This window comes from Lissotriton vulgaris, chromosome 4_1 (genome assembly GCF_964263255.1).
Source record: "Lissotriton vulgaris chromosome 4_1, aLisVul1.2, whole genome shotgun sequence".
Lineage (NCBI taxonomy): Eukaryota > Metazoa > Chordata > Amphibia > Caudata > Salamandridae > Lissotriton > Lissotriton vulgaris.
This window is the reverse complement of record NC_141691.1, coordinates 63,155,857-63,175,073: the sequence shown is the minus strand read 5'-3', so window position 1 is coordinate 63,175,073 and position 19,217 is coordinate 63,155,857. Positions and strand designations below refer to the sequence as shown.

Below are 19,217 nucleotides of genomic sequence, written 5' to 3'. Positions count from 1 at the left end.
GTACACACTCCTTAATTCAAAGGTTACAGACAAATCAGCAAAGGTCCCTTGGGTGTTTGCTCAGTGAGGATGCAGGCAGGGCTGAGACTTCCCTCTTGGAGGAGGCAAGCTCCCAACTTTAATAATAAGCACTGATAATTGTCTGCTTTGTGATACTTCCCTTCCCTTCTTGGGGTTTGGAAAACTTGTTTCTCTTTTCAGGTCCTTTTCCTGATGCCGAGTTGCTCATGTTTCAGTTGTGTTGGGATCAGGTCGGAGAGGGGACGTTGCTTCTTCTACTTCTAAGACTTGGCTCTAGCACGTGTTTAGTGTCCACTTGGAGCTGTGTATTGATAACAGAGGATCTAGCACGTGTTGATTGTCCACTTGGAGCTGTGTATTGATAACTGAGGATCTAGCATGTTTCGTTTGTTCACTTGCAGCTGTGTATTGATAAAAGAGGATCTAGCACGTGTTGATTGTCCACTTGGAGCTGCGTATTGATTACAGAGGATCTAGGACGTGTTGATTGTCCAATTGGAGCTGTGTATTGAATACAGAGGATCTAACATGTGTTGATTGTCCACTTGGAGCTGCGTATTGATTACAGAGGATCTATCACGTGTTGATTGTCCACTTGGAGCTGTGTATTGATAACAGAGGATCTAGCATGTGTAGATTGTTCACTTGGGGCTGTGTATTGATTACAGAGGATCTAGCACGAGTTGATTGTCCACTTGGAGCTGTGTATTGATCACTGAGAATCTAGCATGTGTTGATTGTTCACTTGGGCCTGTGTATTGATAACTGAGGATCTAGCATGTGTTGATTGTCCACTTGGAGCTGCGTATTGATTACAGAGGATCTATCACGTGTTGATTGTCCACTTGGAGCTGTGTATTGATTACAGAGGATCTAGCATGTGTCGATTGTTCACTTGGGGCTGTGTATTGATAACTGAGGATCTAGCACTCGTCAATTATTCACTTGGGCCTGTGTATTGATTAGAGAGGTTCTAGCATGTGTTGATTGTTCACTTGGGGCTGTGTACTGATTACAGAGGATCTAGCATGCGTTGATTGTTCACTTGGGGCTGTGTATTGATAACTGAGGACCTAGCTTGTGTCGATTGTTCACTTGGGGCTGTGTATTGATAACTGAGGATCTAGCATGTGTCGATTGTTCACTTGGGGCTGTGTATTGATAACTGAGGATCTAGCATGTGTCGATTGTTCACTTGGGGCTGTGTACTGATTACAGAGGATCTAGCATGTGTCGATTGTTCACTTGGGGCTGTGTATTGATAACTGAGGATCTATCATGTGTCCATTGTTCACTTGGGGCTGTGTACTGATTGCAGAGGATCTAGCATGTGTCTGTTGTTCACTTGGAGCTGTGTATTGATAACTGAGGACCTAGCATGTGTCGATTGTTCACTTGGGGCTGTGTACTGATTTCAGAGGATCTAGCATGTGTTGATTGTTCACTTAGGGCTGTGTATTGATAACTGAGGATCTATCATGTGTCCATTGTTCACTTGGGGCTGTGTACTGATTGCAGAGGATCTAGCATGTGTTGATTGTTCACTTGGAGCTGTGTATTGATAACTGAGGATCTAGCATGTGTTGATTGTTCACTTGGGGCTGTGTATTGATAACTGAGGATCTATCATGTGTCCATTGTTCACTTGGGGCTGTGTACTGATTGCAGAGGATCTATCATGTGTCTATTGTTCACTTGGAGCTGTGTATTGATAACTGAGGACCTAGCATGTGTCGATTGTTCACTTGGGGCTGTGTACTGATTTTAGAGGATCTAGCATGTGTTGATTGTTCACTTGGGGCTGTGTATTGATAACTGAGGATCTAGCATGTGTCGATTGTTCACTTGGGGCTGTGTATTGATTACAGAGGATCTAGCATGTGTCGATTGTTCAATTGGGGCTGTGTATTGATAACTGAGGATCTAGCATGTGTTGATTGTTCACTTGGGGCTGTGTATTGATAACTGAGGATCTATCATGTGTCCATTGTTCACTTGGGGCTGTGTACTGATTGCAGAGGATCTAGCATGTGTTGATTGTTCACTTGGGGCTGTGTATTGATAACTGAGGATCAAGCATGCGCGGATTGTTCACTTTGGGGTGGGTATAGCTTACAGATGATTTAGCATGCGTGGATTGGTTACTTGGGTTTGTGTATTGATTATAGGGGTTCTAGCTCTTGTCGATTTTCCACTCGGAGCTGCTTCTTGAATACTCAGGATCTAGCACATGTTGATTCCTCACTTGGAGCTGTGTAGTGATTAAAGAAGATGTAGCTTGTGTATATTGTCCACTTGGAGCTGCATATTGATTACAGAGGATCTAGCACATGATGATTGTTCACTTGAAGCTGCTTATTGATTACAGAGGCTGTAGCACGTGTCGATTGTCCACTTGGAGCTGTGTATTTATTACAGAGGCTCTAACACACTTGGATTGTTCACTTGGGGCTATGTATTAATTACAGTGGATCTAGCACATGTCAATTGTCCACTTGGAGCTGTGTATTGATTACAGATAATCTAGCAAACGCAGATTGTTCACTTGAAGCTGCTTATTGATTACAGAGGCTCTAGCACGTATTGATTGTCCACTTGGAGCTGCTTATTGATTACAGACGCTCTAGCACATATCGGTTGTCCACTTGGAGCTGGTATTGATTATAGAGGATGTAGCACATATCGATTGTCCACTTGGAGCTGCGTATTGATTACAGAGAATGTAGCACGTATAGATTGTCCACTTGGAGCTACGTATTGATTGCATAGGTTCTAGCATGTGCCGATTATTCACTTGGATCAAAAAAACACAAAAATTGCCTACAACATTCTTACTTTCAGAAAATCTACTTAAGGATCAAACGAAAAAGTATTTTAGTTGTCTGGGTACTTTTATTTATACCCTTTGAATTATTTGATTATTTTTATATTTTCTTTATCATATTTTGTGTATAAAAAGGAACAATTGTACATTCAACAATCTTTACACTTATATACAACAACATTTATAAACACATATTTACAATCCACATAATTACTAATGAAAATTAGACAACATACATCCTATATGCAATATTTGATAAAAACGAACAATATATATTTGTGCATTTACATTCTAACGAATAAATCAATATCCAAACAATTAGAGACAAAGTCAAAAAAAGGAGACAAAATCACCAAAAGGCAACCAATTGCAAAATTAGCGAATGCTAGTTTACACAGTAAATATGTTACTCGCTCTTTCAGATATGCCGACGCGTTCGAATCCAGGGAACCCAGTTCCCGGATTCTCATCAGGGCTTTGTCACTTATCTGTGTAAGATGTAAAAAACAATAAAGTTTTATTTACAAATTCATAGTTGCTTCACTCTCTAAAGTTACACCACTGTGCTGTGCAGATCTATATAAGTACCTGCGTGAATTAGGCAATCTGAGACTTCTTGATGTTGCTCGGAATACACTATCTCAATCCTTTTATTTAGTAAGTGGAAGTTCATAAAACTCGACTAGGTTGTTGGTTCCTTGAAATGAAAAAATTAAACTGTCTACTGAAAGTGTCTGTTTCTCATTTACCTAAGAGAGCCGGAACTGACCAAATTGACACTCTCAGATCATACCTGTGTTTGTTGAGTCGAGTTCTCAACTTGGACAAAAAGAAGAAAGGGTGCCGATTTTTTTTTCGGGTCACGATCTACCAATAAATGAACACCCATTAGAATCTCTACACTTGTCAGCCTGTGTATGATGCTTTATGAGACACTTCAGCTGCTCGTGCCACGTACCTCTTCAATATTGTGTGGTGCCGACCTATTTCTTTTCCAAACGCGTTTAGCTTTGAACTCGGCACAGCTTCTGTAATTCAAGCTGGCCAAAGAAGCACAAATGGGAGATACATTTATATTCATTGTCAACGTCAAAACACCGGGTCAACAACCACATGTAGGCGTATATCCTCATGGCCGCCTACCTGATTCCAATTCTCAACCGGTTCCCCGTGAAGAGGCCGACTTCTTGCCAGTGTCGAACGGTCCCTAGTGCGCAACAATGTATCGTTAGCGCATTGTTTACAATCGTGCGCGACCTTAAGATTTATTTCAGAGTCAAAATTGAGAGCCACAACATTAACTCCCTCTCCAGCTGCGGAGCCACACGCCTTTACTCTACCGCGATCGCGGCCATCTTGGAACCAATGGATATATCTCCTCCTCTCAAACTAGGGGATTATGGGACTTGTAGTTTCTTTATGGCCCGTTTTCTTAATGTGTATCAAAATTGTGATGGACTCTATAGAAGGTACCAAGATATCTTTCATTAATATAAAAGACCTGATTACGGGGACATCTTTTACAGTCTAGAAATTTCTGACAGGTTATTAAGACCTATCTGTGTACTGTTAAATTTTAAAATTAGGTATGTCTCCTTTTGCAGCAGCACTCTGTCGACATCAGCGGGCGCTTTATTTGATTCATGGTGAATAAAATTGACCACTTAAAGTAATTTTCGCCATGTGCTTTTTCTACAAAATGTTCCACCATTGGGGCAGTCATGACTTTCTTTTTGATCCAAGACCTGTGTTGGGTAATTCTCATGTTAACTTGCTGATTGGCCTTGCCGATGTAGATCTTCATACATGGGCATATTATCACATAAACCACATTTTTTGTTTTACAATTTGAAAAACCAAGATTTTTCCATTTCACCCCTGCATGACTGAACTCCTTCCCTTCGATGGTATTGGGGCAAGCCACACAATTGCCACATTTGCGGTGTCCTTCCAACGGCTTCAGGCTCCATTGAGATAACAAATCGCTTTTGGATTTAGGTACTGAGACATCTGCTCGTACAATTTGTTGTCCTATACTTTGATTCTTTTTATAAGTAAAAATAGGTCGTGGAAAAGGACATTCGAGATCTTCGAGGAGGTGCCAGTTTTAAGTACCACCTGTCTCATTCTGTGCGTATCTGGTCCATAACACAAAATATGATAAAGAAAAAATAAAAAGAATCAAATAATTCAAAGTGTATAAATAAAAGTACCCGGACAAACTAAAAGACTTTTTCGTTTGATCCTTAAGTAGATTTTCTGGAAGTAAGAATGTTGTAGGCAATTTTTGTGTTTTTTTTATCTATATAAGGTCCAGCCTACTCCATGTCCCAGGACATAACTCCTTAGCTTTGCAAAGATTATTCACTTGAAGCTGTGTCTTGATTAGAGAGGATCTCTATCATCATGTACCCTCTGGGCATGAGGTTGCTTTCCTCCGTAGTCACTAATCATATTTTTTGTGGGTTATTCCCACACTGAGATGTACAGAATGAATGTCTCTGCATGACACCAAGGCCACCATTGGGTTGGTGTTTGGCTTCATAGACCTTCCAAGATGGGTTTCAATACCAGAGACACCAGGATCCTCTACTCTTCGTGAGTTCCACTGGATTCCAATAGTCTTTTTACGGTCTAAGGCGGGTTTTTATTGGTTGGACCTCAACTTAAAAGGTAGGGGAGTGATTAGTGATCATTAGTGGTGACCATCGGTCTGAAAGAGTAGTTCGACTGTGGTTATATTACAGTGGTCCAAATTCCTTAAGGATGTGGATCTCACATGTGTTCGGACAGTCAATGGTTTAAGTGGTCAAGGTGAGCTGTGTTCTGATTTTTGGAAATGTATATGGCCGCATCATGGACTGTTAACTGATGTCCAGGTAGTTGTATGCGTATGCCTTCTCTAGCGTTTGGTCTCCAACTGACCAGGAGGAGTATCCTTGCTTTCTGCCAGAATGGTGGTGCTGTTCAGTTGGTTTGGATTGCAATCATAGAAAATAATTTCATATTGCATCTGAAGGTCTTTGTTGGTGTCATAACTGAGATTAGAAAACCTATTGAACCCCTAATCCGTGCTTACTGCATGCATGCAGAAAACAGGTCAAGGAGAGGATTACGCCAGCCCGAATGCTGCCTTTTCTCACCATCTTGGGCTCTTTGCAGGGGTTGTTCCCTTTGGGGGTGCTGTATAGGCTGTGTAGTTTCCAGAGTGAGGTTGTTACCTGAGCCAAGACACTTCATCATCAATGGGATTGATGAACATTATACCTTTCTTGATTGTCACATATTTCTTGATAATGGGTCTTCGGAAGAGACACATATGGTCTATCGCTATGTTGCCTGCCAGCCAGACTCAGCATCTCTGTGGCTATCATTCCATCATTTTGGGACGATGCCCATCAGATATTTCGTCAACAGCACTTATAGGAAGCAGGTTTATTGGCCAGTAAGAATTATTAGAGGCCCAGGAGCCCCTTTTCGAATTGAAACTATGATGCTTCCATCTCCAAACTCACATTCTGTTTGGGGAGGGTGGTGGCAATAAAAACGGCTTTGGGCAATGTGGTCCACCATTCAACACAATATGTAAGGAGCTACAGAGGAAATAAATGTGATCTGTGGACATTTCTTACTTTTAAGTAGGTTTTAGCTATTGATTTACTTTAACTCTTGTTGGGTGCAGTGGTTTTTTATGGTTTGTGGACCTATGAACTGGATGCGGACTAGCTGCATTGTACAGGTGTTGAGGAACTTGACATTTTCTGTAGGATCTGTTTTACCCTGTACCCCATGAGATCTGGGCCAGTTGACCACCCCACTCACTAGTGTATGTGTTGTCCTTCTGCGCCATGCAGGCCTAGGGCCTACCAACTCCACAGGAGGGTGACTAGGTGCAGACATTGATACTTTATGCAGCAGGAGCACAGGAGTTATGCCAAACAAGGACACATTCTATGCACCTGGTGACGCAATGATAGGTCACTTTGTTGATTTGTTGATTTTTGTGTGAAGGTCTAAGGGGCTGTCCCTTTACTTGGCACAGCCTGGCAGCACACAGCAGTTTGTGTTAGGTATTCAACTGCAGCATTCTGTGGAGAGTGAGCAGGGACTCTTCCACATTAATCAAGAGTGTCAGGATGTGAACCTTGAGTAGATATAATTACTAGCTCATTCCTCTTCATTGCCAAAGTCCTTACACAATGAGGGCTAGCTATGTTTGAGGAGCAGGCAATCACCCTGGGCCAGGGGTCTGCAATGTTTTCTGTAATAAGAGCCACTTCTGTGCAATGAGAACCATCATGAGCTACTAATACTATTTGGGTTGTAATAGTGACCACATCAGATAAGATGACATTAGCGGCCATCGTAAGCATGTTTATTGCCAGCAATGATCACCTCAGTGAAGCAGGCATGTTTGCCAGCAGTAATGTAAAAAATGTGGAAGGCCTCAACCCGGATAATACATAACCGCCATAACTGCAATGCCCTAATACCATGTTGATAATAATATTAATAATTCTTCAAACCATATGATTTATTACTCAGATATCGGCTTTAAACATATTTTAGAAATTCAACCATTTATCTCCAGGCATCAGGTTATGAGTTCTGAAAATACACAACTTTTTGTCTCAAATACACACTTTTAAATTTTGGTATACATATATTATTTCAAACAAGCAAAAGCTTTTAATTTAGGAGGCTGGGCTGCACACAGGAGAGCTACTTTCAAGTAGGTGAAGAGCTTATCTTATCTTAAGTGCAATTTATAGAGCGCACTGACACCTAGGCTTCATTGCGCTAGCAGTAGCTCATGAACTACTCCTTCGAGAAGCCTGACCTAGGCCTACACATTTTTTAAATATGTGTGCTAATGACGTACATCCTTAAACTGAGTCCTACGTCTCTGTCGATAGATTTCATTTTGTCAAATCGTAGGGCCCCGGGCCAGCACAGGTGTTGATGGGAACTGTAGTTTTCGCTTCAGCATTTCATCTGGAACAGACAGAGCAAGTTCTTTTATCTGGTTGGTGACTGGGATGGGGGGAAGGGGGGGGGGGGGGGGGGGGGGGAGTGCACAGAGGAGAGGTGCTCTCTCTGTGAGGGATGGGACTATGGGATGTTTGCTTTATGAATTGTCTCAGCTACGCTGCCTCAGCGCCTCTGCACTGAGTCGGCTGCTTCGCAGAATTTCCCAGGCGAGTGGTGTCGGCTAGCTGAGAAATCTCCCAATCTCTGCCTGTGTCCCCTTGGGTGTCGGACCTGATAATTTTACTTCTCTTCATTGCTCTCTGGTCACCTCTATATGTAATTGAGGATGTATCTAATGACGTGCTGTCTCTTTCCTTGCAGCATCCTTGGGGACCTCACTTCCAGGTAAAGGATATATTCACTGATAACCAACAAAATCATATGAACTGTCTCAGTAATGACACCAACAACTTACATCACACACACACTACACACACACACTACACACACATCCACCAACACTCCCACCCACACACACACTACACACACACATCCACAGACACTCCCACCCACCCACACATTCTCTCTCTCTCTCTCTCTCTCTCTTTCTCTCCCTCTCTCTCTTGCCCTTTCTCTCTCTCTCTCTCTCTCTCTCTCTCTCTCTCTCTCTCTCTCTCCTCTCTCTCTCTCCCTCTCTCTCCATCTCTGGCTGTTGTATGCACTCCCACTGGACACATGAACTGAGTTATTTCTCTTTCTCCTTGAAGGGTAGATGCAGTCACTCATTTTGTACAACTGCAGCTGATGACGTTAATATCACACACATTAACTCAGGACATGCACACGATACACACTGTATCTACGGGAATGGACAGGTCACAGAGTGGCTGAATGTACTCACACTATACGCACACCGTACTGGTGGCACACCATACTCACGGAAGATGAGTGCACGCACAAGATACACACAGTGTGTAAGGGCGTGCATAGGTCACAGAGTGGCTGAATGTACTCCCACTATACACACACCGTACTGGTGGTGCACCATACTCACGGAAGATGAGGACATGCACAGATCCTGATGGCCCTTGCACTGTACACAAGGAAGCTGAGGCCACCTACACCGTAAACATACAATGGTTGAGGGTACTTATATCATACCCTCTAGCTTGTGACACGCACACATAGCACAGAGGACACTCACGCTGTACTCACACTAGGCGGTGGCTCATACCCTGCATGTAGGGAAGTTGAGGGCATTTCCAGTGTACACACTAGTTTTAGGCATGTACACAAGCAGCTGATGCACATACACTGCTGAAGGCCCTCACCCAATCCACACTAGTTTATGACAAACACTCAACTAACAGTAGCTGAGAGGATTTTAACTGCACATACACTATCTTACAATACATGCAGAATAGTCGAAGCATGTGCACCATAAACACAGAGTAGCTGAACTCATTCACGCAGCATACGCACTTGCTCACGATAAACACTCCATGCACACAGTAGCCGCTATTTCACAATACTAATTCACCACTAATCCTTTATGGGTTCCTGAGTAGTGGGCCAATTGCCAAAAGAGTGATTCGACGCCTCGTCAGGGGTAGTAAGCGCTATATAAATGCAGTTACAATACAATACGTAGGACTCAATCACTATGCACACAGTATCTGAGTGTGGCGCATGCACCGTAAACACAGAGAACGTGGGGCGCTCACACCCTACACACGGCTTACAGCACATACTCCACGCTGAGAGCAGCTGCAAGCACTTACACTGCACATACAGGATCTCATTGCACATACAGTATAAACCCACAGCTGCTAATTGCACTCCCTCTGTACCACCAGTAGCAGCAGTGACACACCCTCCAGAGGGAGCATCTTCATGGCAGATGCACTGATGGGGAGTCTGAGTTGTGTGCAGTGTTTTGTGTGATTTCTGTGTCTCTATGGGACACATTGTACAGTGAATCCTAGTCTGGATCCTCTGGCCCGGTCCTCACGCACTGTCCTGGCCTCTCTTTCAGTGACGTCGCGGTGGAGCTGCCCCTCACTCTGATGCATCCCAAGCCTTCGGATGGTGAGTGCGGGTCTGGTACACACCTGGCTGAAGGGTGGGGCATGTGGCAGAAGAGCAACCTGAGCTATCAAGGATTGACTGGCACCGCAGTACCTCTGTGGGCTTCTCGTTGCCAACTCCCTGGTGCTTCTGACAATATAAACATCATTCCCCCATTCATAACCACCTACGCTACTTTATACCCATGGAGTATCTGCAGCCCCACCACGGAGTAGGTCACACCTTGCCTCACTGCGATGCCTACATAACCGAGTGCCCTACTCTCTGTTTCATGAATACGCCTACTACTCCGTCTGCCAGTGAAGAGCACCGCGCACCCTCAAACCCTGGCTGCTAGTATCAGTACTAATAGTATACCTCTCTCCCTGGGGGAGTTACATTTGCACATGCCCCACCCCCCATCACATCATATGCAACATTCCTCCTCTCCTTAGTGTAACCAATCTTCTTTAGAACCATTCATTTTAAAAGGCCCACTCATCACTCCCCATTCCAAACACGTGGGATCTCTGGTCTGCAAAGATTTAGCTCAATCTCTCCAGCTTTTAATCATCACAGAGCTTTGAAAAGGAGAGTATCCCTGGGATACATAGCCTCATTAACAAGCAATGACTGCTGACCTTCACACATATTTAGAAAACACTTCAAATGTCTAAGGTTCCAACAGCAGCTGATCAGCTTTTATTTGGCAAACACCCAAAGGTGCTTCATTACTTAGGTTAGTTTGTGTTTTACAAAGGATTGAGCTGTCTTTTGGGTTTGACTGGGACAAGTTCATAGGATTATACAAGCACTGTCAGAAAAGATTTGTGTGCTGAAGAGTTGCTGAAAGCATGCATATCCATCATCTACACAAGCATTCGAGAGGAGCTGTTCATATCAAAGTGCAGGTACCTTTCAGGGGAGCCACCTTCAAGAGGGAGCTGGGGCTCTCATCTGGTGATTGGGAGCCTCATGGAAACTGACCACGCAGGAGCTGTTCTTGGGCCTTCTCTTCTCAGTAGAACAGCTTTGCTCTTTGTCACAGGTGTGCAGTCCTTGGCCGTGACCCTCCCCGCAGTCCTGGTTTACGTGTTGGTCCTCCCAGGCTGCAAGACCACCAGGTCCTGTGGACACAAAGGGATCCTTCCGGCTCCATTCACTAGATGCGAGGTGAACATACGACGCATGCACTTGGTTTGACAATGGTTTATACCACAAGGGACGGAAAATGGACAGGCCAGCGTAAGGGAACATGCAGGGAGAAGGGGAGTCAGCAGCTCAGACTGCAACAAATCCTAGTGGAGAACTGTACTACCACTCGTGGTGGAGGCGCACAACGGGTAACTGCAGTACAAAGGTACGGACACAACTACAGGACCTCTGCCACGAGTGCAGAGACTCCCCAATGAGTGTGGGCCTTCCACCACGAGTTAGGAGACTCCCCCACGACTGTGGAACCCCCGCCACGAGTGCAGAGACTCCCCTATGATCGCGGGGCCTTTGCCCTAACTACGGGGCCTCCGCCACGAGTGCAGAGACTCCCCCACAACTGCGGGGCCTCCGCTACGAGTGCAGAGACTCCCCATGAGTGTGGGCCTTCACCACGAGTTAGGAGACTGCAGGGCATCCATCATGAGTGCAGGACCCCGTAATGACTGCGAAGCCTCCGCCATTAGTCCAGGACCTCCGTCACGACTGCAGGGTCATGATCATGAGTGTGGAGGCTTTTGAGATTCAGACCCTATATGTCATGGGGCCATCCCAGTCCTGGGGTACCCCCATCTCATATACCCAAGCACTCTGATGCATACCACATACAATCAGGGGCCCAGTTATGACACGCTACACTGTGAGGCCTTTTCTTGCTGTCTGAGGGCAGTCGGAGGTTGTGTGCCCAAAATACAAGTGAAGTTGTTTACAACTGGTGTCCTTGGGTTATACTACTCTCAAGATAGCAAGGTTGACCAGTTTAAGAAGGTGGTGTGAAAGTAAACCCCCAAGATGCAGTTTACAGAATCATAAGTGCTAATAAAGTTACCATCCTGTCAGCTCCTCCCTCCTGAACAGCAAGGACGTTTTTATATATAAGTTTAGAATACTGTTCACAGGATTAGGACAGCTGAAGATTCCCAGATAGCCTATGGGCCAGGCTAGTGTATGAGTGATGTCCACAGTGCAGCCAAAGCCAAAGCTAGCAATCTGCAGTCCTAGGGAACAAAATACAGCAGGGATGCACTTCAATGGCGAAAGTGAGGTTCTTGGGTTTTCGTTGCAGTGACCTTGTTTATGGGCTTTTCTTTAGTTTTTAGCTGAGGTTTTGTACCGGAGGTATTTAGTGTAATGCAGGCGCTATGAAAACGTGCATGGACCCACCAGGCTAGCTGTGACCCTACTGTCCAAACAACAAAGTCACTGCCCTAAAATGTAGCTTGTCCAGTATTGGTGCCCTGTGCTGGGGTGCAGTTCACTCAAGTCCAAATGACCAGTAGCCACTGGACTACTAATTGACGATAGCACTTTTTTGTGGGCGGCAGCGAGCGCAAGGTAAGTGTACTTTTTTTAAATGTATTTCGGAAAATCGCCACACTGCAGACTGCCACAGCAAAGCATCTAAAATGAGGAAGAGTGAACCCAATAGTTGCTGGTGCAAGAAAGTGACTTTTATTCATTTTAAATGTACTTTTCCTCGTCATCTGTCACCTTCCACCCCCTCCCCCCCGCTCTTACCTGCACTGGGCGGTAAACTCAGGGACCGCCCTGGGCAGCAAGAGCTCTAGCTATGCCACTGTCAAAGTGTCCGTCCACTCTGAATATCCATTTTCAGTAACTGTCTGTTCAGGAGCCTGCATCTAAAAACCCACTGGTCTTAGTCAAGGTCTTTTAGTGGGGGGGACAGCCGCAAGACACATCTGGAGATTAAGGAGGCGCTGGGGTCCTCATGGTGGCTCAAAAAGAGAAACTCATAAACCTGCTTGGGCTAGAACAGGAATTCAAAATCTTATAGCATCAAAGTGACCTGCTCTAGCTAGCCCCAATGATCCCCAGGGAAACCACAAAACATTGAGGGGTAACTAGAGAGAAGGATACAGGCCTCCCTGGCCTGGGAATGGTCAGGGATGAAGCAGGCTCACCCTGTTGGCTTATGCAGGATGAACGTGCAATGAGCCCAGATTGCTCTACGCTGTAGTTCCTGCTTCCTGGTCAGCTCGCTTCTGACATATTGTGGGCAAAAATATTGCAGTACTAAATATCAGCAAAAAAATATTGATGACACAAATATCATACTTTGTATGTGAGGTACAAAAAGATCCACTACAAAAATATCATGGACCAAAATAGTGTTATTAAACAGGTACATTTATCAAATTTAATTGTAGAATGGTTTATTGGACATCTGCTGGGAGAATGGAAAAATATTTATGTGTACTAGAATTAATAATTACATGAAGCAATATGTTTTAAAACAAAGTATATCAAATGTAAAATATTTAGCATTATATGAACATTAAAAAATGAATGTAAAAAAATAGACATATTAAATAGAAAAGATATAAATACATTTTATAAATTAAAACAAAACAGAAATATATAATTTAAAGTAAATGTAAACAAATTAAAAACATAATATGGAAATAAATACAATTATGAAATAAGCATAAATAATACATTAACAAAAATGATAAAAAATAATGAACACTATATATTTAAAAATTATACAAAACATAAAACTATTAGAATAAAACAACAATAATAAAATAATATTACTCAACAAATATACAAAAAATACAATGAAACTAAAGTAACTATAAAGATAATTCGCAAAAATAAAATTTTAAAAATAAAAATACAAAAATATTTAGAATTGGAAGGGTCAAATTCACTATCCCCACTCCAAACTAAGCAAAATGTTGGACTCTGGAGCAGTCATATTTACTATTCACTCTCCAACCTGAGCAACAGTAGGCACAGTGTTGAACTTTGGTGGGTGGGGTCACATTTACTATTGCCCTCAAGTATAAGCAACGGTAGAAAAGGTGCTGGACGTTGTAGAACTTACATTTTGTGTTCCCACTCCAACAAGTAGAGAAAGTGTTGGATTTTGAAGGGGCCAAACTTACTATCCCCACTGTATCCTTAGTAAAAGTAGAGGAAGTGTTGGATTTTGGAGGAGACAGATTTACTATTCCCATTTCAACCCAAACAACTGTAGGGAAAGTGTTGGGATTTTAAGAGGCCATATGTTGCAGTTCCACAGCAGGGTAAGCAATAGTAGGGAAAGTGTTTGGTCTTTGGGAAGCTCAGATTTAGTATTCCCACTCCTGGAAAAAACCGAAATATAGATAAAACATAATGATGGTTCAACAAATACATTACAAATAGATCATATTTCTATCATTACATAATTTAAATGAATAATAAACAATTACGGTTACAACATTAACATTTTTTTTTATAATAATAGATTAAAAAGTATTTACAAATTAAAACTACTTACAATATATATTTAAAACTCTTACCTCCTTACTACCCTAAAACCCCAATAGCCACAAAAACAAATACAAATAACCAGAAAAAATTATATTACACATTAATTTAAAATATAGTACTATACAATGAATTATTAATCAAAAATAATAAAATCTAATACAATTCAAGAATATGAAATATTAACCGCAAATAATGTACATATTTGTTACTCTTAATTAAACAATTAACAGTAAAATAAGTATTAAACCATCTATAAAATAATTTCTAAATAAAATAATTGGGCTGTCCTTACGCAGGGCAGGGGTACGTGTGCATCAGCCTTGGCCGCTCAACTAGAGATGTTTCTGTTACCAGCTCTCAGCCTCGGCAGATGGGACAATAGTCACCCGCAACAACAAGATAGAGGATTTTAGGTCCCCCATTGACACCAGAGCTCTACTCTGCTGTCTTATCCCCTTAAAACTGGAAACTCTTCAGTAGGAACACAGGATTGTCTGGCTCATTGATGGACAACATGCAAAGAGATGCCCAGAAACTATGAAGGGCAGGTCAGCATGGCTTCCCTATCATTCTACTTAATAATCATGACCTGTAAATCAATTAAGGCATGTTACCATGTTGGCATACATTACTCAGTATTATGTCAACTTTCTAAAAGTAGCATTTTCAGAATTGTGACTTAAATCCGACTTTACCTTTTAAGAGGGTTTTATATATTACCATTCCTCAGACAACAAACATGACTTTCCTACCTACTCTCAAATAAAAACAAAAGTTATCGCTTATGAAATGTAACAAGGTAACCCAATGCTGTCCATGGGAGAGGCAGGCCCTGCACTAGTGAAAAATGAATTTGTGAGGCTTTCACTACCATGACACGTAAAACTTAAAAGTACATGTCCAACTTTTTAAATACAATGCACCCTGCCCTACAGGCTGTTTAGGGCCTACTGTAGGGGTGACTTACATGTATTAGAAATGAAGGATTTAAAAAAAAAAATTTTTTTTAAAGAAATGAAGGATTAGGCCTGGAAAAGGTTTCTTTTGCCAGGTCGAAATGGCAGTTGAAAACTGCACACACGCCCAGACGCGACTTGACACACTGTTCACAACTCCGTGATTTTAACAACGCCTTGGGGATGGTGGATATCTGGAGATGGTCACACCCCCATGACACACACTTTACGTTTCAATCTGGTGTGCATGGTAGTCAATCAAGAATTGACTATCTGTTTACCCAAGTGCAGCACATACACAAATTCACTGACTCTGCGTGCTTGGCGCGAGGAGTTTCGGATCATTCCCCTATACTGGCAGTCCTCGGTGGTCCGCACGCTACACAACCCGGTCCGATCATGATTCAGCCATGGGCGCTACAGATTCCACACATTAGAGAAACTTTGCCGCAAGACACTGATTATTATTTTGAGGAGAATATAGGTTTGGTTAAGTCGGCAATTACACTGTGGGGTGCGTAGGGTGCAGTGATTAAGGGGAGGGCACTGTTACTATTGGTGGGCCATAGGGCCGAGCGTAACCGGAGAGTGGTCGAATTAGAAACGGAGATCTCCCTCCTTGAGGGCGCCATCTCCCAGGGCCCAGATCCTGATACTCAGCACAGTCTCAATGTAAAAAGGCAGGACTATAGTCAATTGCTCCTGGAGGATGCCAACAGGCGTTCTCTTGCCACTCGACACCGGATTTACGAGCAGGACGAGCCTACTGGTAAACTACTGGCATGGCTGGAACGCAAGGAACAGTCGGCGAGATGGGTACATGCAATCAAGGAGCCTAACAATGATCTGATAACTGACCCACAGGACATTGCTGATGCCTCCGCGACCCATTACAAAAGAGTGTACAACATTCTTCAAACTTCACAAGCCTCGATGGCGGCAGATCTTCTTGCCACTATCGAGGTAACATGTATCTCCCAACAGGGTAGGGAGGCTTTAGACGAGGACATATCTGTAATCGAGAAATTTGGAAAACAGTTCAGGACATTCATGCGGGTAAAGCGATAGGTCCTAATGGGCTCCCTATTGAACTGCTTAAACCCATGGCATTGAAGCTGGCGCCCCATCTGCTCAATCTGTTTAACAAAAGCTATGAGAATAGACTTCTCCCGGCTGATATGCACGCAGCCACCATTGTGGTCATCCACAAACCCAATAAACCGGTGGATGAGTGCACATCGTACCGGCCCATATCTCTGATTACAGTGGAGGCCAAAATCTTGGCTAAATTGTTGGCTAACCCAATGCTCCCTTATCTCACCGACCTGGTTCATCCGGACCAATCGGGATTCATGCCTGGTCGGAATATGGTGCAAAATCTGCGTCAAGTATATGGCGCACTGGGCCGGGTAGATACACTCGAGGAAGAAGGGATTCTGCTGGCGCTTGACGCCAAAATGGCATTCAACAGTATTGCCTGGGAGTATTTGTTTGTGGTTCTTGCCCTCATCGGGTTCGGACCCAAGTTGATTGGGTGGATCAAACTATTATACACACAACCCATGGCGCATGTTGCTGTGAATAATCATCGCTCCATTTCTTTCCCCCTCTGAAAAGGCACGAGGCAAGGATGCCCGTTATCGCCGCTCCTTTTTGCCATTATTCTTGAACCACTAGCGGTCTGGATTAGGGGGGACCCAGGCATCAGAGGCATTAAATGGACGAGCGTAAATGAAAACCGCATTTTGCTCTATGCGGACGATATTCTGCTTTATCTTGACTCACCAGCGCGCTCGCTACGCTGTGTACTACATATCTTCCATATATTTAGGGCACACTCTGGGAACCAAATAAACTTGTCCGAATCCCACATGTATTCTCTCTGTGGAGACCCCCCGCGAAGTCCTCGAGGTTATGATCTTCCAGTGGCGACCAAGGGTTTTTGATATTTGGGCATTTTTATAACAACTGATACAGCATTATTCTATGAACAAAATCTATTGGGGCCGCCACAGAGGTTTAGATCAGATGTCACACATTGGAAGACACTCCTCCTTACTCTTCTGGGACGTGCTTCTTTATTTAAAATGGTCGCCCTACCACGCTTTCTTTATGCCCTACAAAATACACCCAATCCAGTTCCTAACTCCTATTTTTTGCAGATGAAAGCTGCGGTGCAGGACTTACTTTGGGAGAATTGACCGCCCCGGATAGCCATAAATAAGCTCACCATGGGATGGTACGACAGAGGTATTGGGCTGCCGGACATGCGCCTCTATTATCAGGTTTAGCAGCTAACGGCCCTTAATAGATGGGTGTTTGGATCATATGATGACTCCAGCTTCTGCACCGACCATTGACTAATGGGTAAGGGGGCTATAATAGAGCATTAAACATAAACCATAGAAAGCTAGGCCTGACTGGCCCCACAGCGCGTACAGTGGAAGTTTGGAATGGAGTCCAGTGGCGGATGGCTTGGCAGGGACGCCTTAGGAAGGCCAACCCCTCTGTGGGAACCAGACATTTTGGGACAACTCAGTGCCTGTTCGGGGTTTGATATGTGGGACATGATAGGGATTTCCACAGTGGGGAATATGTGGATTAAAGGCAAGAAAGCATCGTTTGAAGACCTCCAAATTAAGTACCAACTAGCACAGACGGAGAACTTCCGCTATCTCAAGATCAGCAATGCCATTGACTCCGCCCTCCTGAAGGATAACACTCTTACAGACTTTGCCAAGGATGTCTACATAATGTTTCTATTGCTGCAGTTTGTTTCTAATAAAAATTGTTAAAGAAAATGCACACAGGGGCTGCAATAGCAGACCTGAGACATGTTTAAAAGGCTACTTAATTGGGTGGCACAATGAGTGCTGCAGGCCCACTAGTAGAATATAATGTACAGGCCCTGGAAACCTGCAATATGACTTTACTAGGGTTTTATAGTTAAATTAAATGTGCCAATTGGGTGTAAGCCAATTCTACCACTTTTAAATGAGAAAGAACAAGCACTTTAGCACTGGTTAGAAGTGTGAAGTGCACAGAGTCCTAAAAGCCAACAAAAACAGGATCAGAAAACAGGAGGGTAAAGCAAAAGGTACGGGATGACCCTGTAGAAAGGTCCAAGTCCAACAGTCTAGCACTCAGTTAGTGAGAAACACAGAACATCATGTAGAGAACTCCGCAGGCGACTCACACCTTGAGTCTCGATAGTAGGGAAACATACCTCGTGGTTCAGAGTGGGAAAATGAGGAGTTGGTTGTAGCATGGACTGCGTCCCAGGCACTTCAGACCTGATGAGGAGGAGCATGAGGCTTCTCCACCAGCCAGAAATTGGCATCTGTTCTGCTCTCTCTGTCCTTCTCTCTGTGTGTGTCTCCTGCAATAAGTTCCTGTTTAGTGTCGCTGCCACTCTACACCTAAGAAGATGTTTGCAGACGCAGATATTAGGCATGTGAAGTGGGCCATTTATATTATAGCTTTCACAATGAGGGGCAGATTAACAAGCCCCTTGCGCCCTATTTGCGCCGCCGTTGCGTCACTTCTGTGACTCAGCGGCGGTGTAAACCATGCACCACGTTGCACCCTATTTATAATGTGATGCATCTACGGAGATGCGTCACGTTGTAAAGCCCTGCGTCGGTTTCATGTGGGCGTTCCGGCGCGCGGGGGTGGCGTTCCGTCTTAGGAACGCCTCGGAAAAGAGCCTGAGTGACATCTACAAGATTTCACTCACACTTTTCCGACGCTGCTGCGTCAAAACCTTGCGCCTGCTTAAAGCAGGCGTAAGGCGTGATGCACCATGTTAAGGATAGGCAGGGTTGGAACAGTGCTGGAGTTTCGTCACACCTGCGACACAACTCAAGCACCGCCAACCTTACATCGGC

At 43.8% G+C, this 19,217-nt stretch overlaps 1 protein-coding gene across 1 annotated transcript in view; it reads left to right on the top strand.

Annotated features, from left to right (window-relative positions):
- The window catches only part of LOC147718370 (arrestin-C-like), a 134,249-nt gene that overhangs the window by 97,833 nt on the left and 17,199 nt on the right, over window positions 1-19,217 (top strand). The window contains exons 14-15 of the mRNA XM_086967190.1: window positions 8,198-8,221; window positions 9,852-9,904. Coding sequence (XP_086823316.1) covers window positions 8,198-8,221; window positions 9,852-9,904 — 77 coding nt within the window. The remainder of the gene's footprint in view (window positions 1-8,197; window positions 8,222-9,851; window positions 9,905-19,217) is intronic.